This window comes from Callithrix jacchus, chromosome 2 (assembly GCF_049354715.1).
Source record: "Callithrix jacchus isolate 240 chromosome 2, calJac240_pri, whole genome shotgun sequence".
In the NCBI taxonomy this organism is placed as follows: Eukaryota; Metazoa; Chordata; class Mammalia; order Primates; family Cebidae; genus Callithrix; species Callithrix jacchus.
Genome location: NC_133503.1, coordinates 169,532,456 through 169,554,574, shown reverse-complemented (window position 1 = coordinate 169,554,574; position 22,119 = coordinate 169,532,456). Strand labels below are relative to the sequence as shown.

The window sequence follows — 22,119 nt, the reverse complement described above, 5'->3', positions numbered from 1 at the left end:
ACAAACTGCTTTCCACAGGGACTGAAGTAATTTACATCCCCACCAACAGTGTATAAGCCTTCCCATTTCTCCATATCCTGATCGACATCTGTTATTCTTAGACTTTTTAGTAATAACCATTCTGACTGGTGTAAGATAGCATCTCACTGTAGTTTTCATTTGCATTTCTCTGATGATTATAGATGAGCAATTTTTTATATGTTTGTTTGCTGTTTGTGTATTTTCCTTTGAGAAGGGTCTGTTCATGTCATTTGCCCAATTTTTAATGAGGTTATTTGTGTTTTTCTTGTTACTGTGAACATTAACCCTTGGTCAGATGAATCTTTTACAAATACTTTCTTCCTCTGTTGTTTGTTTACTCTGTTGATAGTTTTGTTGTTGTTTTGGTTTGGGTTTTTTTTGCTGTACAGAAGCTCTTTAGTTTCATTAGGTCCTATTTGTCAATTTCTGTTTTATTGCACTTGATTTTGAGGACATAGTGCCTAGGCCAATGTCCAGAAGTTTTATCTAGATTTTTATCTAGGATTTTTATAGTCACAGATCTTACACTGAGCATTTTATTCATCTTTTGTCAATTTTTGTACATGGTGAGATGTAGGGGTCCAGTTTCATTCTTCTGCATATCACTAGCCAATTTTCCAGCACCATTTATTGAATAGAGTATCCTTTCTCCACTGTTCATTTTTGTCCACTTGCCAAAGATCAGTTGGTTATAGGTGTGTGGCTTTATTTCTAGATTCTCCATTCTGTTCCATTTATCTATGTGTCTATTTCTGTACCAGTACCATGCTGTTTTGATTACTATAGACTTGCAGTATAGTTTGAAGTTGGGTAATGTGATGCCTGGCTTTGTTGTTGTTTCATTAAAGATTGCTTTGGCTGTTTGGGTTCTTTTTCTGGTTCAATATGAATCTTGGAAGAGTTTTTTTCTAATCCTGTAAGAAATCATGTTGGTAATTTGATATAAATAGTGTTGAATCTGTGGATTGCTTTGGGCAGTGTGGACATTTTAACAACATTGATTCTTAATCCATGAGCATGGCATGCTTTTCCATTTGTTTGTGTTGTCTATGAGTTGTTTTGCAGTGTTTTGTAGTTCTTTTTGTAGTGATCTTTCATCTCCTTGTTTAGATGTATTCTTGGGTATTTTGTGGAGTTCTATTGGTGATCGTGAATAGGATTGCCTTCTTTTTTGAAACCCAGTCTGGAGACCCAGCATGATCTCAGCTCACTGCAACCTCCATCTCCAAGGTTTAAGCAATTCTCCTGTGTCAGCCTCCTGAGTAGTGGGGATTACAGGTGCCCACCACCATGCCCAGCTAATTTTTCACCATGTTGGTCAGGCTGGTCTCGAACTCCTGACCTCAAGGGATGTGATCTGCCCCTGTTGGCCTCCCAAAGTGCTGGGATTACAGGCGTGAGCCACTGTGCCTGGCCTAGGGCATTTTTTTTTAATTTTAAAATTTTAACTTTTGTGGGTACATAGTAGGTATATATATTTATGGGGTACATAAGGTATTTTGGTATAGACATGCAATGCATAATAATTAGGATTGCATTTTTTATTTGGCTCTCAGCTTGAACATTGTTGATGTGTAAAAATGTTAATAATTTTGTACTTTGATTTTGTATCCTGAAACCTTACTGGTCATTTATCTAGTCTAGGAGCCTATTGGAATAAGCTTTAGGATTTTCTAGGCATAGAATCATATTGCCATTGAAAAAAGATAATTTTACTTTCTTTTTTAAAATGTGGATGTCTTATTTTTTTACCTTGCCTGATGGCTCTGGCTGGGACTTCTAGGACTATGTTGAATAGAAATGGTAAGAGTGGATAGCCTTTCCTTTTTCCAGTTATTAGGGGAAACGCTTTCAACTTTTGTTCACTCAGTATGATGTTGGGTGTGGGTTTATCATAGACGGTTCTCATGTATGCTTCTTTAATGCCTAATTTCTTTAATGTTTTTATCATGAAGGGATGTTGGATTGATCAAAAGCTTTCCTGTGTATATTGAATGGTATTTGGTTTTAATTCTGTTTATGTGGTGAATCTCATTTACTGATTTGCACATCTTGAAACATCATTGCTTCTCAGGAATACAGCCTGCTTGATCATGGTGAATTATATTTTTGATGTGCTGCTGATTTGGTTTGCTAGTAGTTTGTTTAGGATTTTTTGCATCTATGTTCACCAGTGATATTGGCCTATCGTTTCCTTTTTTTGTTGTGTCCTTGCAAGATTTTGTATCAAGATGACACTGGCTTCTTAGAATCTGAGTTATGGAGAAATCTATCCTCCTCTACGTTTTTGAATAATTTCAGTAAGACTGGTACCAGCTTTTCTTTGTATGTCTGCTAGAATTCGACTGTAAATCCATCTACTCCAGGAGTTAAAAGAAAACAAAAACAAACAAGCAAAAATGGTCTCACTCTGTTACCCAGGCTGCAGTGAAGTGGAATGATCATAGCTCATTGCAGCCCTGACTTTCTGGGCCCAAGCAATCTTCCTACCTCAGCCTCCCAAGTAGCTGAGACTACTGGCACACACCACCACGATTGGCTAAATTTTGTATATTTTGTAGAGATGGGGTTTTGCCATGGTGCCCAGGCTGGTCTCAAACTCCAGGGTTCAAGCATTCCACCCACCTCAGCCTCCCGAAGTGTTGGGATTACAGACATAAGCCACTGCACCTGACCCAATTTTTTAAAGTGGGTTAATTTTTTATTATTTACACAGCTCAAAAATTTATTATTGGTCTATTCATGATTTCTATTTCTTCCTGGTTCAACTTTTGGAGTTTGGGTATTTCCAGGAATGTATTCATTTCCTCTAAATGTTCTTGTTTGTGCACACAGAGATGTTCATAGTAGTCTCTGAGGATCTTTTGTATTTCTGTGGAATCAGTCATAATGTCACCTTTACCATTTCTGATTGTAGTTATTTGGCTCTTCTCTCTTTTTTCCTGTATCTTGTTAGTGGTCTATCAATCTTGTTTATCTTTTCAAACAACTAACTTTTTATTTCATTGATCCTTTGTATGGCTTTGGGGTTCTCAATTTCATTTATTTCTGCTCTGATTTTAGTTATTTCTTTTCTTCTGCTAGCTTTGAGTTTAGTTTGTTCTTGTATGTTTGTTCTAGTTATTTTGTTTGTTCTTGTTCTTTCAGGTACAACATTAAATGTTAATTTGAGATTTCTCTATCTTTTTGATGTAGGCATTTAGCACTATAAACTTTCCTCTTACCACTGCTTGTGCTGTATTCCAGAGATTTCAGTATATTATGCCTCTATTTTCATTCATTTCAAATAATTTCTTATTCCTCCCTTAATTCTGTTGTGTACTCTTAAATCTTTCAGGAACAAGTTGTTTAGTCTCCATGTAATTGTATGGTTTTCAGAGTTCCTCTTGGTATTGATGTCTAATTTTATTCCACTGCAGTCCATTATGATACTTGGTACAATTTCAATTTTTAAAAATTTATTAGAATTTGCTTTATGACTGAGCATGTGGCCAATCTTTGAGAAGGTTCTGTGTACAGATGAGAATAATACATACTCTGTGGTTGTTAGGTGGAGTATTCACTAGATGTCTATTAGGTCTGTTTGGTCAAGTATCAAATTTAAGTACAGAATTTGTTAGTTTTCTGTCTCTGTGCTCTATCTAATGCTGTTATTATGTTATTATATGGATGTTTATCTCTTAGTTCTGGAAGTAATAGTCTTATAAATCTGGGTGCTCCAATATTGAATGTCTATGTACCTAGGATGTTTAAATCATCTTGTCGAATTGAACCATTTACCTTTGTATAATGCCCTTCTTTGTTCTCTTCTACTATTGTTGATTTAAAGTCCATTTTATCTGCTACAAGAATTGCTACCCCTGCTCTTTTCTGTTTTCCATTTCAGTGATAGATCTTTCCCTATTCTTTCACTTTGAACCTATGGGAGTCATTACACATGAAATGGATGTCTTAAAGATAGCAGAAGTTAGATCTGTTTTTTACCCATTTTGCCATTCTATCTCTTTTAAGGGGTGCATTTAGGCCATTTAGTTCAAGGTTAATATTAATATGTGAGGTTTTGTTTCTGTTGTGGAATTGTTAGCCAGTTGCTAGTTGTTAGCTGGTTGCTTTGTAGTTTCAATTATGTAGTAGCTTTAGGTAGAGTCTATGGGTTTTACTTATAGGTACTTTTGTTGAGCAGGTACTGTTCCATGTTTAGAATTCCTTTCAGCCTGCTCCGAGGAGCAGGAGGCCTGGGTCTGCAGCTGCAGTTTGGGCAGCTACATTGGCACATGGGAGGGCAGGGTTCCTGGCCTGCTCCTGGTCCTCAAGAGCACAGTGAGCCTTAGATCTGCCTGTTCCGTGGGGCCATAGCTCTGCCTGCTTCATGGGGCCTGTGGCTCCTGCCTGCTCCTGGATCCTGCAACTCTGGCCACACCTCTCTGCTGCGGCCTGCATGATGGCAGTGGCAGGCCATCTGGAGCCATCTCTTCTGCTTGGTCTATTCTATTGTTATGTCTTCGAACTGTATTTTTAAATTTCTGTACTGAATTTTTCTATTCCAGAAATTGTTTGGTTCTTCCTTAATATAATTATGTCAGCTTTCATATTCTGGATCATTTTCCTGATTTCTTTGTATTAAATTTCAACTTTCTCTTGGATCTCATTGCGTTTCCTCGCAATTCATATTTTAGGTTATCTTTCATTTCAGACATTTCCATCTAGTTAGGATCCATTACTAGGCAGCTGGTATGATCCTTTGGAGGTGTTAAAACACCGTCGCTTTTTGGAGTTCCTGTGCTGATTCCTTCTCATCTAAAGATACTGTAACTTTTTGTTTTGAATTTGCAGTCATTTGGGTGAGGCTTTAATTTTTTCCCTTGGGAGTGTACGACTGTGGTGTATATTGTGTATGGTCATTTGGCTTAGCTTCTACGTACTTTCAGGAGGCAACTATTTTGTACGGGGTTGTGAATGGGTTCTAGGCAGTGGAACCTATCCAGAACCTATCTCAGACGCTGTTTGTTGTAGAGATCTATTTTTGTTTAGCTGTGGAGTTGCCCAGTAGATGGCGCTAAAGAGTAAGAGCTACCAGGTAGGCTGATACCCAGTGTACACCGCTCCCTGATGCGGGTAGTGGGAAAAGATCCTGTTGGAGTCTGCTGAAGTTTCAGGGGAAGGTGGAGCAGGAAGTGCACCAGCCCCTTGAGTTGAGCTGGCAGGAACGCGATATATCTGCTTTCATATCATGCCCCTGTCAGAGCGCTCACGACCCATTTACAAAGGCTTTGTTCTTTGGTTCCCAGCCACAGTGTGACTATACACTGTAGATTGACCTCTCTGATGGCTCCCACTAGTATGCGGCTCAGGGGAGAACTTCCCCCAGTCCAGGGCAGGCAACTTCATGATGTGTCCTCAGTTGCCAGGGCACGGCTGCTCTATGTAGGGAGGGGAAGTTGAACCCCACCCTTCATCCCATTCTATTGTTAATGAGAATCTAGTTGTTACCAATTCTTAGCATTATAAATAAAGCTACAATGAACATTCTTATGCATTCCTTTTGTTGGAAATCTGCAGTCATTTATCTTAGTATAAATCTAGAAGTGGAATTCCTTGATCACAAGGTAGGATAGATTAAGCTTTCTTAGATATTACTAAAGTGTTATTCTAAGGCTTGTACCAGTTTCCACAACCACCGGCAATATATGAGAGTTCAGCTTGCCCCACAACCTTGCCAACTCTGGAATTGTCAATCTTTTTAGTGTTAGTTATTAATATCTCCTTGTTTTAACTTGCTGATTACTAATGATGTTCCATACTTCTGAAATATATTATTGCCAATTTGAGTAGCCTTGTTTATGAAATGCCTAATAAAGCATTTCGTTCATTTTTCAAATTATGTGGGATTTTTTGTCTTTTTTTTTTTTTTTTTTTTTGAGACAGTCTCACTCTGTTGCCCAGGCTGGAGTGCAGTGGTGTGATCTTGGCTCACTGCAACCTCTGCCTCCCGGGTTCAAGCAATCCTCCTGCCTCAGCCTCCTGAGTAGCTGGGATTACAGGCACCCACCACCATGCCTGGCTAATTTTTGTATTTTTTTTAAGTAGAGACAGGTTTTCGCCATGTTGGGCAGGCTGGTCTCGAACTCCCGACCTCAGGTGATCCGCCTGCCTCAGCCTCCCAAAGTGCTGGGATTACAGGTGTGAGCCACCACACCGGCCTGTCTTATTTTTTTTGTAGGAATTTATATATATTCTGGATCAGAGTCCTTTGTCCAATATACATTGGGCATTGTTTTCTCCTAATATGGCCGGTCCTTTATTTGCTTAATGGTATCTTTTGATAAATGGAATTTTCTAATCATAATTCTAAGGTATTTATTATTTTTAGATTAGTGCTTTTTATACTGACCAATACAAAATACCTTGCATATTCTGAGTTCAAAAATGTATCACTTGCTTTTTCAAAACTCTTTATTATCTATTATACTTAGTTCTATGATTCATTTCAAATTTTCTGTATATAGTGCTGGCTATTCTTTCCACATGAATATATAATTGCTTCAGCAACATTTATTGGGAAAAATTTTTAAACTTTTATTTTCACGTTGAATTGCATTGGGGTTTTGGTCGTAAAACAAATGATCGTAATGCCAGCACTTTGGGAGGCCCAGGCGGGAGGATCACGAGGTCAGGAGTTCAAGACCAGACTGGCCAACATGGTGAAACCCCATCTCTACTAAAATATACAAAAATTAGCTGGGCATGGTGTAATCCCAGATACTTGGGAGGCTGAGGTAGGAGAATTGCTTGAACTGGGACCCAAGAAGCAGAGGTTGCAGTGAGCCAAGATCGCACCACTGCACTCCAGCCTGGGCTACAGAGCCAGATTCCATCTCAAAATAAATAAATAAATACGTAAATAAAGATCGTTTATTGTGGGGTTATTTCTGAATACTACTGTCCTATTTCATTGATTGACCTTGATAGCTTATCCTAATATCATACTGCCTTCATAATAGGTAGCTTGAAAGTAAATCTGGTCTCAAACTCCTTAGGCAATCCACCCACCTCAACCTCTCAAAGTGCTGATATTACAGGCGTGAGTCACTTCACCCGGCTCAAAGTTAAGAGATTTAAAAATGGTTATTCTCTTTAATTTTGAGAAACGGTCCTGCTCTGTCATCCAAGCTGAAGTGCAGAGGTGGGATCTTTGCTCATAGTAACCTCTGCCTCCAGGTTTCAAGCCATTCTCCCAACTCAGCCTCCCCAGTAGCTGGGACTACAGATGGTCACCACCATGCCTGAGTAATTTTTTTTTTTTTTTTTTTTTTGTAGCAATGGGGGTCTTACTGTGTTTCCCAGACTTGTCTGGAACTCCTGAGCTCAAGTGATCCACCCACCCCAGTCTCCCAAAGTGCTGAGATTATAAGCATGAGCTTGTAATCTCATGTAAGCACCTGGCTGAGACTTTATTTGTTAGAGCAGTTTTAGGTTTACAAAAAAATGGAGCAGAAAGTGCGGCAAACCCCCACCTGTTTCCCTGTTAATTAACATCTTGCGTTAGTATATCTGTTGCCTTTGATAAGCCAATATTGATATGTTAACTAAAGCACACAATCTACATTTGGGTTCATGCTTTGGACAATTTTATGGGTTTTACCAAATGTGTAACATCACACATCTACCATTACAGTATCATAGAAAATAATTTCACTGCCCTAAATATCTCGAGCTCCACCTATTTATCCTTTCACTTCCACCCTACCAACACTGGAACTCTGATGTTTTTACTGCTTCCATTGTTTTGCCTTTTTCAGAATGTCATATAGTTGGAATCACACAGTGTATATACTTTTCAGACTGGCTTCTTTCACTTAGTAATATGTATTCAATATTCCTCCTTGTCTTCTTATGGTTTGATGGTTCATTTTTTGGGTTGAATACTATTCCATTTTATGGATGTACAACAGTTTGTTTATTTATTCATCTGCTGAAGGACATCTTGGTTGTTTCCAGTCTGGGGCAATTATGAATATAACTGCTATAAACATTTGTGTGTAGGTTTCTGAGTGGACATAAGTTTTCCATTCATTTGGGTAAATACCTATGAACATGATTGCTGAATCGCATGGAAAGAACATGTTAGCTTTGTAAGAAACTCTTAAACTGTCTTCCAAAGTGGCTTGCAATGAATGACAGTATCTGTTGCTTCACACCCTTGCCAGCATTCGATGCTATTTAGTGTTTTGGATTTTAGCCATTCTAGTAAGTGGTATATTACTGTTGTTTTAATTCACAATTACCTTATCATATATTCCCTTAAGCATCTTTTCATATGCTCATTAGCCATCCATATATCTTGCAAGGTGTCTGTTCAGATCCTTTGCCCACTTTTTAATTGGGTTTATTTTTGAGTTTTAAGAGTTCTTTTGTATATCTTGGATATAAATCTTTTATAAGATGTATCTATTTTGCAAATATTTTTCTCAGTCTGTGGCTTGGCTTTTTAGCTTTTATTCCTTTAACAGGGTCTTTTGTGGAGCAGAAGTTTTAATTTTAGTAAAGTCCAACTTGCAAGTTTTCTTCCATGGATTGTGATTTTGGTGCTGTATCTAGAAACTCATTGCCAAACCCAAGATCATCTACATTTTCTCTTATTTTCTAGAAGTTTTGTAGTTTTGTTTTACTTTCATGTCTATGATCAGCTTTGAATTATTCAGTATCTACCTTATCTCTTTGAATGTGGATGTTCCAGGACCATTTGTTAAAAAGACTATCTCCATTAAATTGTCTTTGTTCCTTTGTCAAATATCAATGGACTACATTTATATGGGTCTATTTCTGGGCTCTCTATTCTGGTTCATTGATCTGTTAATTCTTCACCAATACCACAATGCCTTAACTTCTGGAGTGGAGATTTATAGTAAGACTTGAAATTGAGTAGTGTTAGTCCTGACTTTGTTCTTCAATGTTGTGTTGGCTCTCCTAGGTCTTTTGCCTGTCTATATAAACTTCAGAATCAGCCTGTCAATATCCACAAAATAACTTGCATTGAATCTATAGATCAATTTTGGAAGAACTGACATATTGATAATACTGCATCTTCCTATCCATAAACATGGACTATTTCTCCATTTATTTACTTCTTTGGTTAGTTTCCATTATACAGATCCCATAGAAGTTTCATTAGATTTATACCTAAGTATTTTATTTTTGGGGATGACAATATGGTTGTTATTGTGATTTTAATTTCAAATTCCACTTGTCCATTGCTGCTACATAGGAAGTGATTAACTTTTGTATATTAATCTTGTTTCTTGTAACCTTGCTATAATGGTTTATTGTTCTAAGAGTTATTTTGTCTCTATTTTTGGACTTTCTACGTAGACAATTATGTCATCTGTGAGTAAAAAAGCATCTGTACACTTTTTATTTCCCTTTCTTCTCTTATTGTATTAGCTAAGACTAATGCAAATGGTGTTGTGTTTTTAATTTTAAATTCCAATGGTTCATTTTTGGTACACAGGAAAGTAGCCTACTCTGTCTTCTTGGTTAGCCTGGTTAAAATTTCATCAAATTTATTGATCTTTTTTAAATCCCAGGTTTTGGTTTTGTTTTCTCCACTGTTCTCCCATTTTCATTTCGTTGGTTTCTGATCTAATTTTCTTTAAATATCTTGTAGTGAGGGGGTTCTCTTTTTAAAAATATTTAAAATATTTAGTTTCAAATTGATACATAAGTATCTGTATTTATGAGGTACAGTATGTTTCAATACATAATTACTTTTAAATTTAAGAAAAATTAATGTGGAAACTAAAGTACACGTATTTATTTTAAAACATTTATTTTGTGATACTTGCTAATAAATTTGTAAGGAACAAAGAATGCTTGAATCTACTTAAAAGACCTTGCACACAAATGTTCATTGCAGCACTGTTTACAATAGCAAAGACCTAGAACCAACCCAAATGCCCATTGATGATAGACTGGACAGGGAAAATGTGGCACATATACACCATGGAATACTATGCAGCCATAAAAAAAATGAGTTTGTGTCCTTTGTAGGGACATGGATGAACCTGGAAGCCATCATTCTCAGCAAACTCAAACACCACATGTTCTCACTTATAGGTGGGTGTTGAACAATGAGAACACATGGACACAGGAAGGGGAGCATCACACACTGGGGTCTGTTGAGGGGAAATAGGAAAGGGACAGCAAGGGGTGGGGAGTTGGGGAGAGATAGCATGGGGAGAAATGCCAGATATAGGTGATGGGGAGGAAGGCAGCAAATCACACTGCCATGTGTGTACCTATGCAATAATCTTGCATGTTCTTCACTGCACCCCAAAACCTAAAATGCAATAAAAAAAGACCTTAACCTCAAATGAAGTAAAATATATAATCAGCAAAATTCTTATTAACTTGCAGAAATGTAGTTTATTTCATGCAAAGCTACATACTTTCATATATTTTAACAGCTAATCGAACATTTCAAAAATTCATTACATCACAATAAATTAAAATACTAAAAAGGAACTGCAAGTCAATGAATTTATCAAAACCAAACTGAGAGAACACTATGCATAAATAAGGCTAAAGTTACTAATTTGCTTATAGGTAGCACTTTGCAGCTTTTTCCAAATACATATTTGAAAACGCAGTGAGAATCAACAGAGAAAAAAATAGTTAAATCTACAACTCAATGATCAGATAATAAAACATTTGTCATTACATATCAGGTAGCAATGGCTGACTAAAGGTAAATTTGGCATCATGCACCAAGAATGACTACAGTAACATTTTGAAAAATTATGATCATATGCACATTTGAAAAGATTACTTTTTCATTTCACCTAATCAACTGAATTAGATAAAGGCAAAACAACAAGTATTTTATTAATGCAATGCAGAAATTAGGTTTTTGATATATTAATAATTTGCTTGAATATTGGTATACATAAAAATCAAGGGAAATAGGAGTATTTTAAGCTCATTCTGGACTACTGAACTTTAGAATATAATCCTAAGGAAATAGGTCTGGGCAGAACTTATTTGAAGAAGATTTTAAAACTATTTAAAAGCAATGCTACAATTAGTTACTTATAAAAAAAATTTATAAAAATTAAATATCAGAAAGTGAGAACATCAGTATTAGAACTCTGGTATTATTCCATGTTATAATTTATAAATACATATTAGATTATAGTAATTTAAAACACAGAACCACATATTTTCTACCTTCTAAAATAAGAAAAATCCTTCAAGTTGTTTTTAAAATATGAACAAAAACAAATCCATTGGATTGCTTTTAAAAAATAAATACAGTCTCTCCCCTACAACTTGGTATCCTAAATAGGGAAGATGCTTGCCAGCATTGTTGAGAAATACAGTTCCAAATGAGTAGGCTAATAACATTTATGTCAGTATCAACTCTAAATGGTGTTATACAGTCAGTTTAAATAAATTATGATTTTACCCTACATATGTCTGCCATAGTAAACCATTCTTTCTATTCTTTTGAACTAAGTACAGTAAAATTCTTCCACAAAATGATTTGAGACCAAGAATTTTAATTTTTCCCAAGGAGTATGTAAAAAACAAATGTCTTTTAGGATATTGATGAGAAGAGGAACATGCCAATATTCTTGTTTTATTAACAGATTTTAAAAATTACAATGAGTCCTCAATTGACCTCAATGGACAAATCTTTTGAAAACAGAAATAAAATTTTAGTTAAATCAATCTGGGTATGGAAGGAATCAGAGGTGAAGACATGTTCCTGCTGCAGTGGGAAGGAAGAGAGAGCTGGACTACAGCCTGCCCTGCTGGGGGAAATAGCTCCTAGGCCCTGGCCTCTAGGAATTGGGAAAGGGGAAAACATTGCCTGGTCTTCCGAGTCTCTGGGTAAAAAGTCACTGAGTTGGAAAGAAGTACCTCATATAGAGGGGAATTCATATTTTAGAAGGCCTTCTGTAACCTTCTTATATTGTTTCAACTTTCCTAATAAAAGTTTTGATGATGTATATCATTTATTAATTCCTCTTCATAAAAACATGTCTCAAGAATCTAAATAAATCTTAAAATGTTTTGAAATCTATTTTCTGTAAAAATACTACACTGAAAATAATTTCTTTTAGGTCACTAAGAAGGACATTTCTTTTAGTGACCTAAAAGAAATTTTTCTTAGTACACCACTCATCAAAAACAACTACCTACACAAAACAGAAGGAAATCTTTCAGCACAAGTCATCTATAAACATAGGCCTCAGAAAGGAAAAAGGTATAAAGGAATGAGAGAGGACATAAGAAAAGATGACAAAACCCTAAATCCATTTACTTCTTAACATTCAGAATTTAACACAGATCTATTACATTTGGAGATTCAAGTATGCTAAGATTTTTCAGGGACATATTTTGTCACTTAGTGCAAATACATTTACAATTTTTAGGCATAACCCACTCAAATCATAAGCACAAAACTCACCCTACTAAACAGTGTGAATTGCAATATGGAGAGTTTATTTTTTCTCTAATATAGTAATCAGTACATCATCAAGAACGTTTCCTAAGCCTATTAATGCTATAAAAATGAGGTTACTGAACATAAACTAAACTTCTCCATTAATATGCTAAAATATACTTTTAAAAACACACACACGGGCTGGGCGCGGTGACTCACACCTGTAATCCCAGCACTTTGGGAGGCCGAGGCAGGTGGATCACGAGGTCAAGAGATCGAGACTATCCTGGTCAACATGGTGAAACCCCTTCTCTACTAAAAATACAAAAAATCAGCTGGGCATGGTGGTGCGCGCCTATAATCCCAGCTACTCAGGAGGCTGAGGCAGGAGATTGCTTGAACCCAGGAGGCGGAGGTTGCGGTGAGCCGAGATCGCGCCATTGCACTCCAGCCTGGGTAACAAGAGCGAAACTCCGTCTCAATAAAAAACAAAACAAAACAAAAAAAACACACATTGATTTTCCTATGCTAATTTACTTTGGGCATACATCCAGCTTAAATTTCAGAACTGATCATCTAATCAAATAGTAATCAAAAAAAAACAACTGGCAGAATCTTTTTTTGAATGTCTGGATTGTCAAATTTTCTGATCTATTCTTTATAAAGGGAAAACTCTTGAATGTTTTGATTTTGTTCTTACCATTTTTGTAAAATGAGGGCCTCTGATGCAATGAGATTATTCAAAAGCCTTTGTATTCATTTGGTAAGAGAGCAAATTTTAATAATTTAAACTTATACTTTCTTTTGTTTTTTTGCAAAAATGCTCTATTGATAACAAGTTATTTATGTTGTAAATGAAGCTAATTAGTAATTTAGAGATGATTCATGAAATCATAGATTATTCTTATTTTCTGCAATAGTTATTCTGAATTATTGGCTTACTGAAATTCTTACCTAACAACTATTTACAAAATAATTTGAAAATTTTTAAACAGATATTTATTATCGAGTAATAAAGTCATCAAAAATTACTGAAAATAATTCTTTAAGAAATGTACTTTCCAGCTGGGCACAGTGGCTCACACCTGTAATCCCAGTACTTTGGGAAGCCAAGGTGGGCGGATTGCCTGAGGTCAAGAGATTGAGACCATCCTAGACAACATGGTGAAACCCCATCTCTACTAAAAATACAAAAATTAGCTGGGTGTGGTGGTGTGTGCCAGTAGTCCCAACTACTTGGGAGGCTGAGGCAGGAGAATTACTTGAAACCGAGAGGCAGAGATTGAGCTGAGATCACACTACTGCACTCTAGCCTGGTGACAGAGGGAGACTCCATCTCAAAAAAAAAAAAAAAAAAGAAAAGAAAGAAATTTACTTTGCATGTAAAGTACATGAATTTAGTAGTACTATTTTACAGTAGATGTCATTATATTTTAATAAGCTTCTCAAAACAGAAAATTTGTACCCACTACAGTTTTTTTTTTACACAAGGTGGCTTAACAAATATTAACTTGGTTCCCCAGCAATAAACTCAGTCTTCAGGGGTCAAGTCATTGCCTTCTGAATTCAAATTTATCCAATAAAATAACACTTTTACATGATAATATGTAATATTCTATAAGACAAATTCTGCTTAAAAAGCTGAATAATCTGAATCACTAAAACAACAAAACGTTATTTTAAATATAACGTTAAAGTCATAGAGGAATCTATACTGTTTGTGAAGTATATGCATGTATATACTTCAATTATTATAAACATAAAAAATTTAATACTTAAGGAAAGTGGTAACATTACTTTATACATTCCTATCAATTATCTTAGGGCATTATAAAAGTTATAAAAGTAATTGGTTAATTTCTTTTCCTTTTCTGCTTCTATTTCAATAACAGCATCTGAATTTCATGACAAAACCTGATGAGAAATCACATTATACTTAAGAAATGATTCCAAAGTAAACCCAAAGACTAAATAAAACAAAACTACTTTCACAGGACTTTTGATGAATTAGTCCGAAAAGCATTTTGGCTTTAGGGACTTGTAAACTTTTCTGTAATAACAAGAAACTAGACCCCTTTCTGGGATGATCATTTCCCCCATCTAATATTTTCAAGTATCACTAGGAAAAACAGCACAATTCTAAACTGCAGTACATAAACACCAACTCGACTTCCTTTTGATAGCTCTGTAAGGTAGATCAGCAGGTAAATAGCAAGTATCTTCATTCTGCAAATGAAGGTGCAGAATGAAGCTCTTGAAGCACCGAAAAGCTACATGATTTGCCCAAGATATTCAATGAGTCAATCATGAAATTACAAACTCAGCATCAAATTATCTCTGCTCCTGGCATATTGCTCTCTGACCACACTTCACATTAAAAGACTGTATGTATGTGTCCTCATGTGTTGTCTATATGGCCTTCAATTCAGAGTAAGTCTATCCACCGATAATTATTTTTAAAAGGATGTAATCTCAAAGATCATAAAAACTCAAAGATCAAAATTTTCAGATGAGAATTATGCTCTATTCCTTTCAATATCTGTATAGAGCTATGCTTTTTTAAAAACGCACATAATATTTATTAAATAGAAAAGTAAAAAGTTTAAATTTATGTATTGGAGAAAGATTAACCTCAAGTTAGGGGAGCCATATAATTCATTTTCAAACTGGGATACTTGAGGGTGAAACTGAGCACTAGTAATAAACAGAATACTAGGTGTTACACTGAGACTGTATTAAGCAAGCTGAAGTATGGTCACCTAATGTAGCATGGATTCAGTAAGAGTTGCAAATATTCTAGGAACATAAAAAACTCTCTGCAAGCATGCTGTAATCAAACATGTTCACTTTGCAATAAAACACTAGTGCTTTAAAATATAATACATAAATTTAGCTTAAACACAAAGGTTAAAAAATAATCTAATAAGAATGTATAACCAACAAGTTATTACACATTTCCATTCTAATATAGTTTTGTTTTATATAAACCACAAATTAAGTATCAGTAATAACAGTAAATGGATTCACTTTTTACCTTTGAATAGCCAAATTTTTTCTCAAAAGTATAAACAGGTACATTTAAATATTAAAGAATTTTGTTGGACTTTTTACTAAAAAAGAAAAACTATTTTCCATTAATGCCTAGAATTTATCCTTGAATGGCAAGATTTAAATCAATATATTAAATGATAAATGTGAACATAGCTTTCTGATTTGAAAACTTTTTATAAAGCAATACCAGAAGCAGAAAAAAATCGAGTTACTACAAAGACTGAAGGAATCCTATATCACCTGATTACAGTATACATGCTAAATACGCAAACACTTATCAGTCGAAGTATAATCTTAATCTTATACATGCAAAAATCCCCCACTAATTTGCAAACAGATTTGAAAAAGTACTTTTAACATTCAGTTATGTCTAGTAAGTAAGCCTTGTTTTTAAGACACGAGTTTTACAAAAACAGTTATTATTTAAGGTCTCCACTCACATTTCTTTGGGAAATACAAGTTGAATATAGTTTTTAGAAATAACAAAAAGGTAACAATAAAACTGTATATATTATTTAGTATGACTTATGGCTTTCTTGAATCTTTAAAATAACTCTCCTGAAAAAAAAATTAATCTGAAACAAACTGAACTGCATGTTCTTAACATATGTTGATCTTTTAAACAATTCTTCCACTGTAACTGTACTTCTAAGGCAGATACTTAGGAAATGATATGTAATAAATCTTGTTGGAAAAGATGATACTGTATTCAGTGAACCTTAAAATATTATTCCTAAGATATAATTAGTTCTCAGTGCTTTTTTTGTTATCTTGACACTTTTTACTGAGCGTATAGAGGAAATTCTAGGGTACACAGATGTTCATCAAGACCGATCTGATGTGTTGACCTTGGTTAATGGCCCCACAAACTTTTTCAGACTTCAAACATCATTAAATATGTCACTGCGAGACATTGAGAGATATCGTCCACCAGGCTGATACCTAAAAGGTGAACATAAAGAAACAATCTGAAGGGTCAAAAATAATAAAGGAAGAGACAAAAACAAGAATACATTAAAAGGAAGTGGCCACATAATTTGTAAGCACTGTAAAATCTAGTCAGTAGCTGAAAGCAGAAACTTACCCTCCAATTACATTATCCAAAGGACTTAATTATAAATCAACCACCAACAGTTTTAGAGCCTAGAATATATGCATGACAGAGTGACAGATATAAAAAGAAGGGGCGGGGATGTAAGACACATCTGGGAGATTAATCAATTTAATAACCACTCTCAATTGTTGCATATAAATATAACCTAGGTTTTTACTGCATATAGGCAATACTATGGTAAACATTTTCATGCACATGATATTTTGCTTTTATTTAATTATGTCCTCAATGCACAATGGTTGAAAGAACAGACTCTGCAGCCAGATTACTGGGGTTTGAATGCCTGACTTGCCATTTACAAATTGTGTGACTCTAGGCAGTTTACTGAGCCTCTCTGGATTTAAATCCAATTGAATTTGCAACCATGCAATTACAATATTTTTGTTAAAGAGCTTAGAATAGTTCTGGCATCTAGACCCTGCGATGCGGCAGTTACTAAATATAATAAATTTCACAAATGGCACAGTCAGAAATAGGCATATAAATATTGTCCCCATCCTTTGCTATATATTTCAATTATTCTTTTTTATTTATAACACCACTAGTATTGTGTGCAGATAACAATTTCACTTACCGCTACTGGATAATAATTTTTAAAATATAAAAGCATTAGAAAGTCTAAAAAAAATCAAAAAATACTTAATACATTTTTTATTATTAGAGAAAATGAACATTTTCCTTTACTTATAACTTGTTTACTTTTGCCTTTACTCGCTTGTTTTCAACCTTGTTGATAAGTTATTAAAATTGCAGAGGAATGCTAGAGCTAAAATGTCACAGCCAGAACTTACCTTCCTGATTCAGATTCAAGAGGATCATCAGTGAATGTTTCTGCATTAAAGTCCAAAGGTTCTGCATCTTGGAGAAGTTCTATCCGGTCCCTTTCAGTCCTGTTATTAGCCCTGGTATATTTGAATGCAGCTGCAAAGGAAGGAGGAAAAATGTCTACTTCCCTACTGTCCTTTAATTTATGGGTCACAGTCTATGGAGCTACAGAGAGAAAAATCAAAATTCCAAGGAATCTGAATTTTAATTGTGAAGACAAAGAACATAAGATAACTACATGTTTACTTAAAATCAGATTAAAATTATAAGCAGTATGATAGAATATGGCAAGGAAAAGCAGATACAGTGCAAACATTTCAATAATATAACTCAGAATTAACATTTAACTATGGTATCACAATGGAGAAACTGTTCATTAACAAAAGTAGTTTTAGTTGGTTTTATAGTTAACCTTATTTCTTGGCTAGGACTTTAAGGTGTAATCAGTTCAAACTCTTAAAAAAAGGTATGTCTTTTTACCATAAGGCAAGAGTATGGGTAGCACTAGCCAACATAAATAGAATGCATGCCAATATTTAATTAGAAATTTTCTAGTAGCTATGTTAAAAAGTAAAAAGAAACAAATGAAATTAATTTTAATATATTTAATTTAACACAATATATCCCAAATATTATCATTTCAATATGTTGCAACTGCTCAAGTTGCACGTGGCTAATGATTATCATACCAGACAGCAGATATAGAAAACTCTCCTTTCTCTATGTGGATGTCGATTTCTTTATAAACAAACCAAATTTTCACAATGTTGTCCAGAGGAATCCAAGGAGCTTTACACTAGCTTTATGATAGAGTTCTTTCTGAAAACTTAAGCCAAGCCAATTCTATCACATTTTTATATTTCTGTAAGCTTGGACTTTGTCCTAAATGCAAGTCTCTTCATCTTTTCTCTCACTCATTCAGCAAATTGCAATTGCCCAATACATGCAAGATTCCCTCTAATTTATCATCCTATAGCTTTGTGACTCCCTTCTAAGCATTGCCAGAGCTTTCCATTCTGTAAACTTCCTTCCACTCTATGGTAAGCAAGTATCCAAATCCCTTTACAGAATCCTCACTATTTCCTAGATTTAACTAAAGCTTTAGCTCTTTCCTATTTATTCTACCCTGAAGTCCTTCAAATAAATCTTTTTCATCTCCAGGACCACTGCCTTATTTTAGACCCTAATCATTTCTTGACTGCATCACCAAAACAGTCTCTTAAATGGTTTCTACGTCTCACTTCCCTAAAAATTATGGTTTACACTGCCATCAAATTCATCTTTCTAAACCAAAAATCTTATCATGCTTCTTCCCAGATTGAAATCTTATCATTAGGTCAAAATCCAAACCTTTTTTTTTTTGAGATGGAATCTTGCTCTGTCACCAAGTCTAGAGTGCAGTGATGCAATCTCAGCTCACTGCCACCTCTGTCTCCTGGGTTCAAGATATTCTCCTGTCTCAGCCTCCTGAGTAGCTGGGATTACAGGTGCCTGCTACCATGCCAAGCTACTTTTAGTATTTTTACTATAGATGGGGTTTCACCATGTTGCCCAGGCTGTTCTCAAAGTCCTGACCTCAGGTGATCTGCCCACGTCAGCCTCACAGGTGTGAGCCACCACACCTGGCCCCAAATCCAAACTTTGGAGCATGACAATATCTGTTCCCCAATTATCTCTATGACCTCCTCTCTTGTTAGCCTCTTCATGCTTAGGCTTTAGTTGCAGAGAAAAACATACATTTTCCCAAAGGTTCTCTTATGACACAGCGTCCTGTACTTAGTCTCCCTTCTAATTAAAATACCCTTCACCTGGCTAAGTACTATTCATTCCTAAATACTCATCTAAGCATATCCTCATTACAGAAATATTTCTTCATTATAAAAACTCTTTCCTAAGATAAGCCCTCTTTTTCCATTCCCCAAGCTGAATTCCTTCTGCATCAGGTGTGCATCCTTCCATCAGAGCTGTCATGAGAAGTCTACAATATCATACATAGTCTGTAATTAAAATACTTTTAACATTTCTATTTAGCTCTTTTGTATAGTTTCCATCTCTCTGGTGAAATTCCCCCCATCTGTTCATGCACATTGTCCAAGCTTTCCATCAGATTATTTAACATACTAATTGGTTATTTTAAAGTCACTGCACTGTCTGATAATTTCAACATTTGAGCCACCTCTGGGTCTGGTATGTTCACTATTTTATGTTTTGAAAATGGCTCATAATATCTTACTTTATTGTATTTCTCATAATTTTGGGTTAAAAGCCATACATTATGTGTAAAGAAAGAAAAAAATGTAGAGAAATCAAAGTTTTATGCCCAAATTGGGCACACCCCTTCTATTAGATCATCACTGTTGAGAGCTGATATAGTTGATCCGAGTTTGGACTTGGTTATTGCTTTAGTTTCTTTAAGTCCCCACAGACTTCACATTTCTCTAGTGATGAAATGCTATGACCTTGTACTTAGCAGGGTCTCAAGTGTCAGATGGTTTCTCTCAGCATTCTTTTTCCACTGTCAGATTTCAGTAGTCCTTGCATGGATATTCCACAGAGGGAGTCTTCTCCATGTTTCTATTCCTCATCCATTGGTACTCAGTGCAAAACTCATAGCTGAGTGGGAGAGGGTGCTCAGTTTTTCCTCCCCCATCCTCAGTCTTAAATCCTGTGCACTAAAGCCTCACTGGTGGGGCTCTTTCAGCAATCTTACATCTCTCCCAAAAACAACCTCCTCCTCCTACTCAACTCAAGGTCCTAGGCAAAAACTGGTTTCTTGGTACCTCCTAAATAGCTTCTGCCCCGTGTCAGTGTGGGATCAGTGATACAGGAAGGTTTCCTAATCCGCCTGATGGCAGATGACTTCTGTCCGTTATCAGTCCCTCACTCAGTTATGACATCCTGAGGACAAGAAATATACCTTCTTTGTATTTCTGTATACCTGGGAATATGCCTAAGTTATATGGGTCAGTCAATAAATTATTATAAAAATGATCGAATAACCTAAACTTACTAATAGGAAAGAAAAACATCAAGGGAAATGGTAGAAATAAACACCTGCCTAGAAAATACCTGGGATGAGTGCTTACATTACGTAGGGTTAGTATACTTACAACTACTCATTTGATGCCCCAGTTTCTCCTTTCCCTACCAGAGTACATATTTGAACTTCCCTTCCTTCTATATACAGAGAAATGTTAAAAAAAAAAAGTCACTGCAAATACACATTTATAATTCTACAAAGGCATTTCTGGATGAGTATTCTAATACTCAATCTCTACGCAAGCAAGCATAAGAAAACACTTTCCAAGTGAACTAGAAGATAAACTACTTACACCGGTTGGTATTAACATCTGAGAAGTTTGACTCTTTTGGGTCAGTATGAATATTTCTGTTCCTAGTGGAATCTTCTCTATTGTGTCCATAACGTTCTTTCCATTCCTAGAAAAGAAACACAAGTAAATATATAACAAGAGAACAGAAAATAATTCATTAATGTCAAGAGATGACATATGCAATGAAATATAACTTAATTATTTTCATCAGAAATTCATTAGTAATCAATATAATTATCCTAGCATCTTTAAAAATCATAGGTCAATGTTTTCATTTTTCCATGATTTACTGAAGTCACAGTCTCTATATACTTTAACTTTTACAAAGACATAGAGACATTCTGCTAACTTTGATTGTTACTCATCTATCTAAAATGTAAAACAATATTACTATGACAAGTTTGCCTTGACCATACAAAAGTTATGAGAACCCATAATGACTAATAGATGCTAACACAATTTTCTTTCACTCAAATAAACTATTTGAGTATTAAAGAGCTAAAGTATTAAAGAGGTAAAACATCAACACTTAAAGTTGTATACAAACATAGTCTATGACTCACATGGCATTATGAGTTATCCTAAATGCAGTAAAACCACATTAACTGGATTCCACTCATGAAATTCTTAGAATTGAAAGGGACATCAGAAGTCACCTAAGGCAACTTTCCATGCAGCGCAGGGTCTCTTTATAAAACCTCCTCGCCAGATGCTTTTTGGCTCTCTGACTAGACAGCATGCAGTTTTCTATGTCTGAGAAGCCTATTGCAATTCTGGTAAATTGCATAAATTAGAAATTCTCATAGAGAGGAGAAATCTATCTCTAGTAACTTCTACTCTGGTTCTAGTTCTGCCTTCTAAAATAAAGAAGATACACATATATGAAGATACACAAAGACAACTATAAAGCTTCCTGTTAGTCTTTGCCAGTATATACACCCATTTGTTAAAAATGTGTGGTAATTATAATTAGATTTTACACATTTTTTGCCTTTTCACTTTCTAGGTTAGTTTAGCTCAGAAAATGGAGGCTTAAAGAAAAATTAAGGAGAAATAAAATTAATGTCACATCAAAAAAGAGAAACAATTTTAAAGCAATCAAAGCCACTTTAACAGCAAGAATATATGTATTTATTCATTCAACAAATATTCATTGAGCAGCTACTTTAGGCAAGAAGCGCTCGATGTTAAATAGGAAGTAATTTATTACTAATGACTTTTAGAACAGGTCTGTCAGGATACTTAGTGTGTACATCTGAAAGTATTACAATTCCCTTCCTTTAAAAATATATATTTTAACATTGTCCCACTTTTTTCCATCTTTAGCTAAT

The 22,119-nt window shown here is 35.2% G+C and overlaps 1 protein-coding gene across 7 annotated transcripts in view; it reads right to left on the bottom strand.

The window, feature by feature from the left end:
* Nucleotides 1-10,423: 10,423 nt before the first annotated feature.
* LMBRD2 (LMBR1 domain containing 2) overlaps nt 10,424-22,119 on the bottom strand; it is a 52,994-nt gene continuing 41,298 nt past the window's right edge. For all 7 annotated transcript variants that reach the window (XM_035291675.3, XM_078365599.1, XM_002745057.6 and 4 more), the window contains 3 exons: nt 20,789-20,894; nt 17,423-17,552; nt 10,424-16,459 (listed from right to left, as the gene is read on the bottom strand). In XM_035291675.3, the coding sequence (XP_035147566.1) occupies nt 16,399-16,459; nt 17,423-17,552; nt 20,789-20,894 (297 nt within the window). In that variant the 3' untranslated portion in view covers nt 10,424-16,398. The remainder of the gene's footprint in view (nt 16,460-17,422; nt 17,553-20,788; nt 20,895-22,119) is intronic.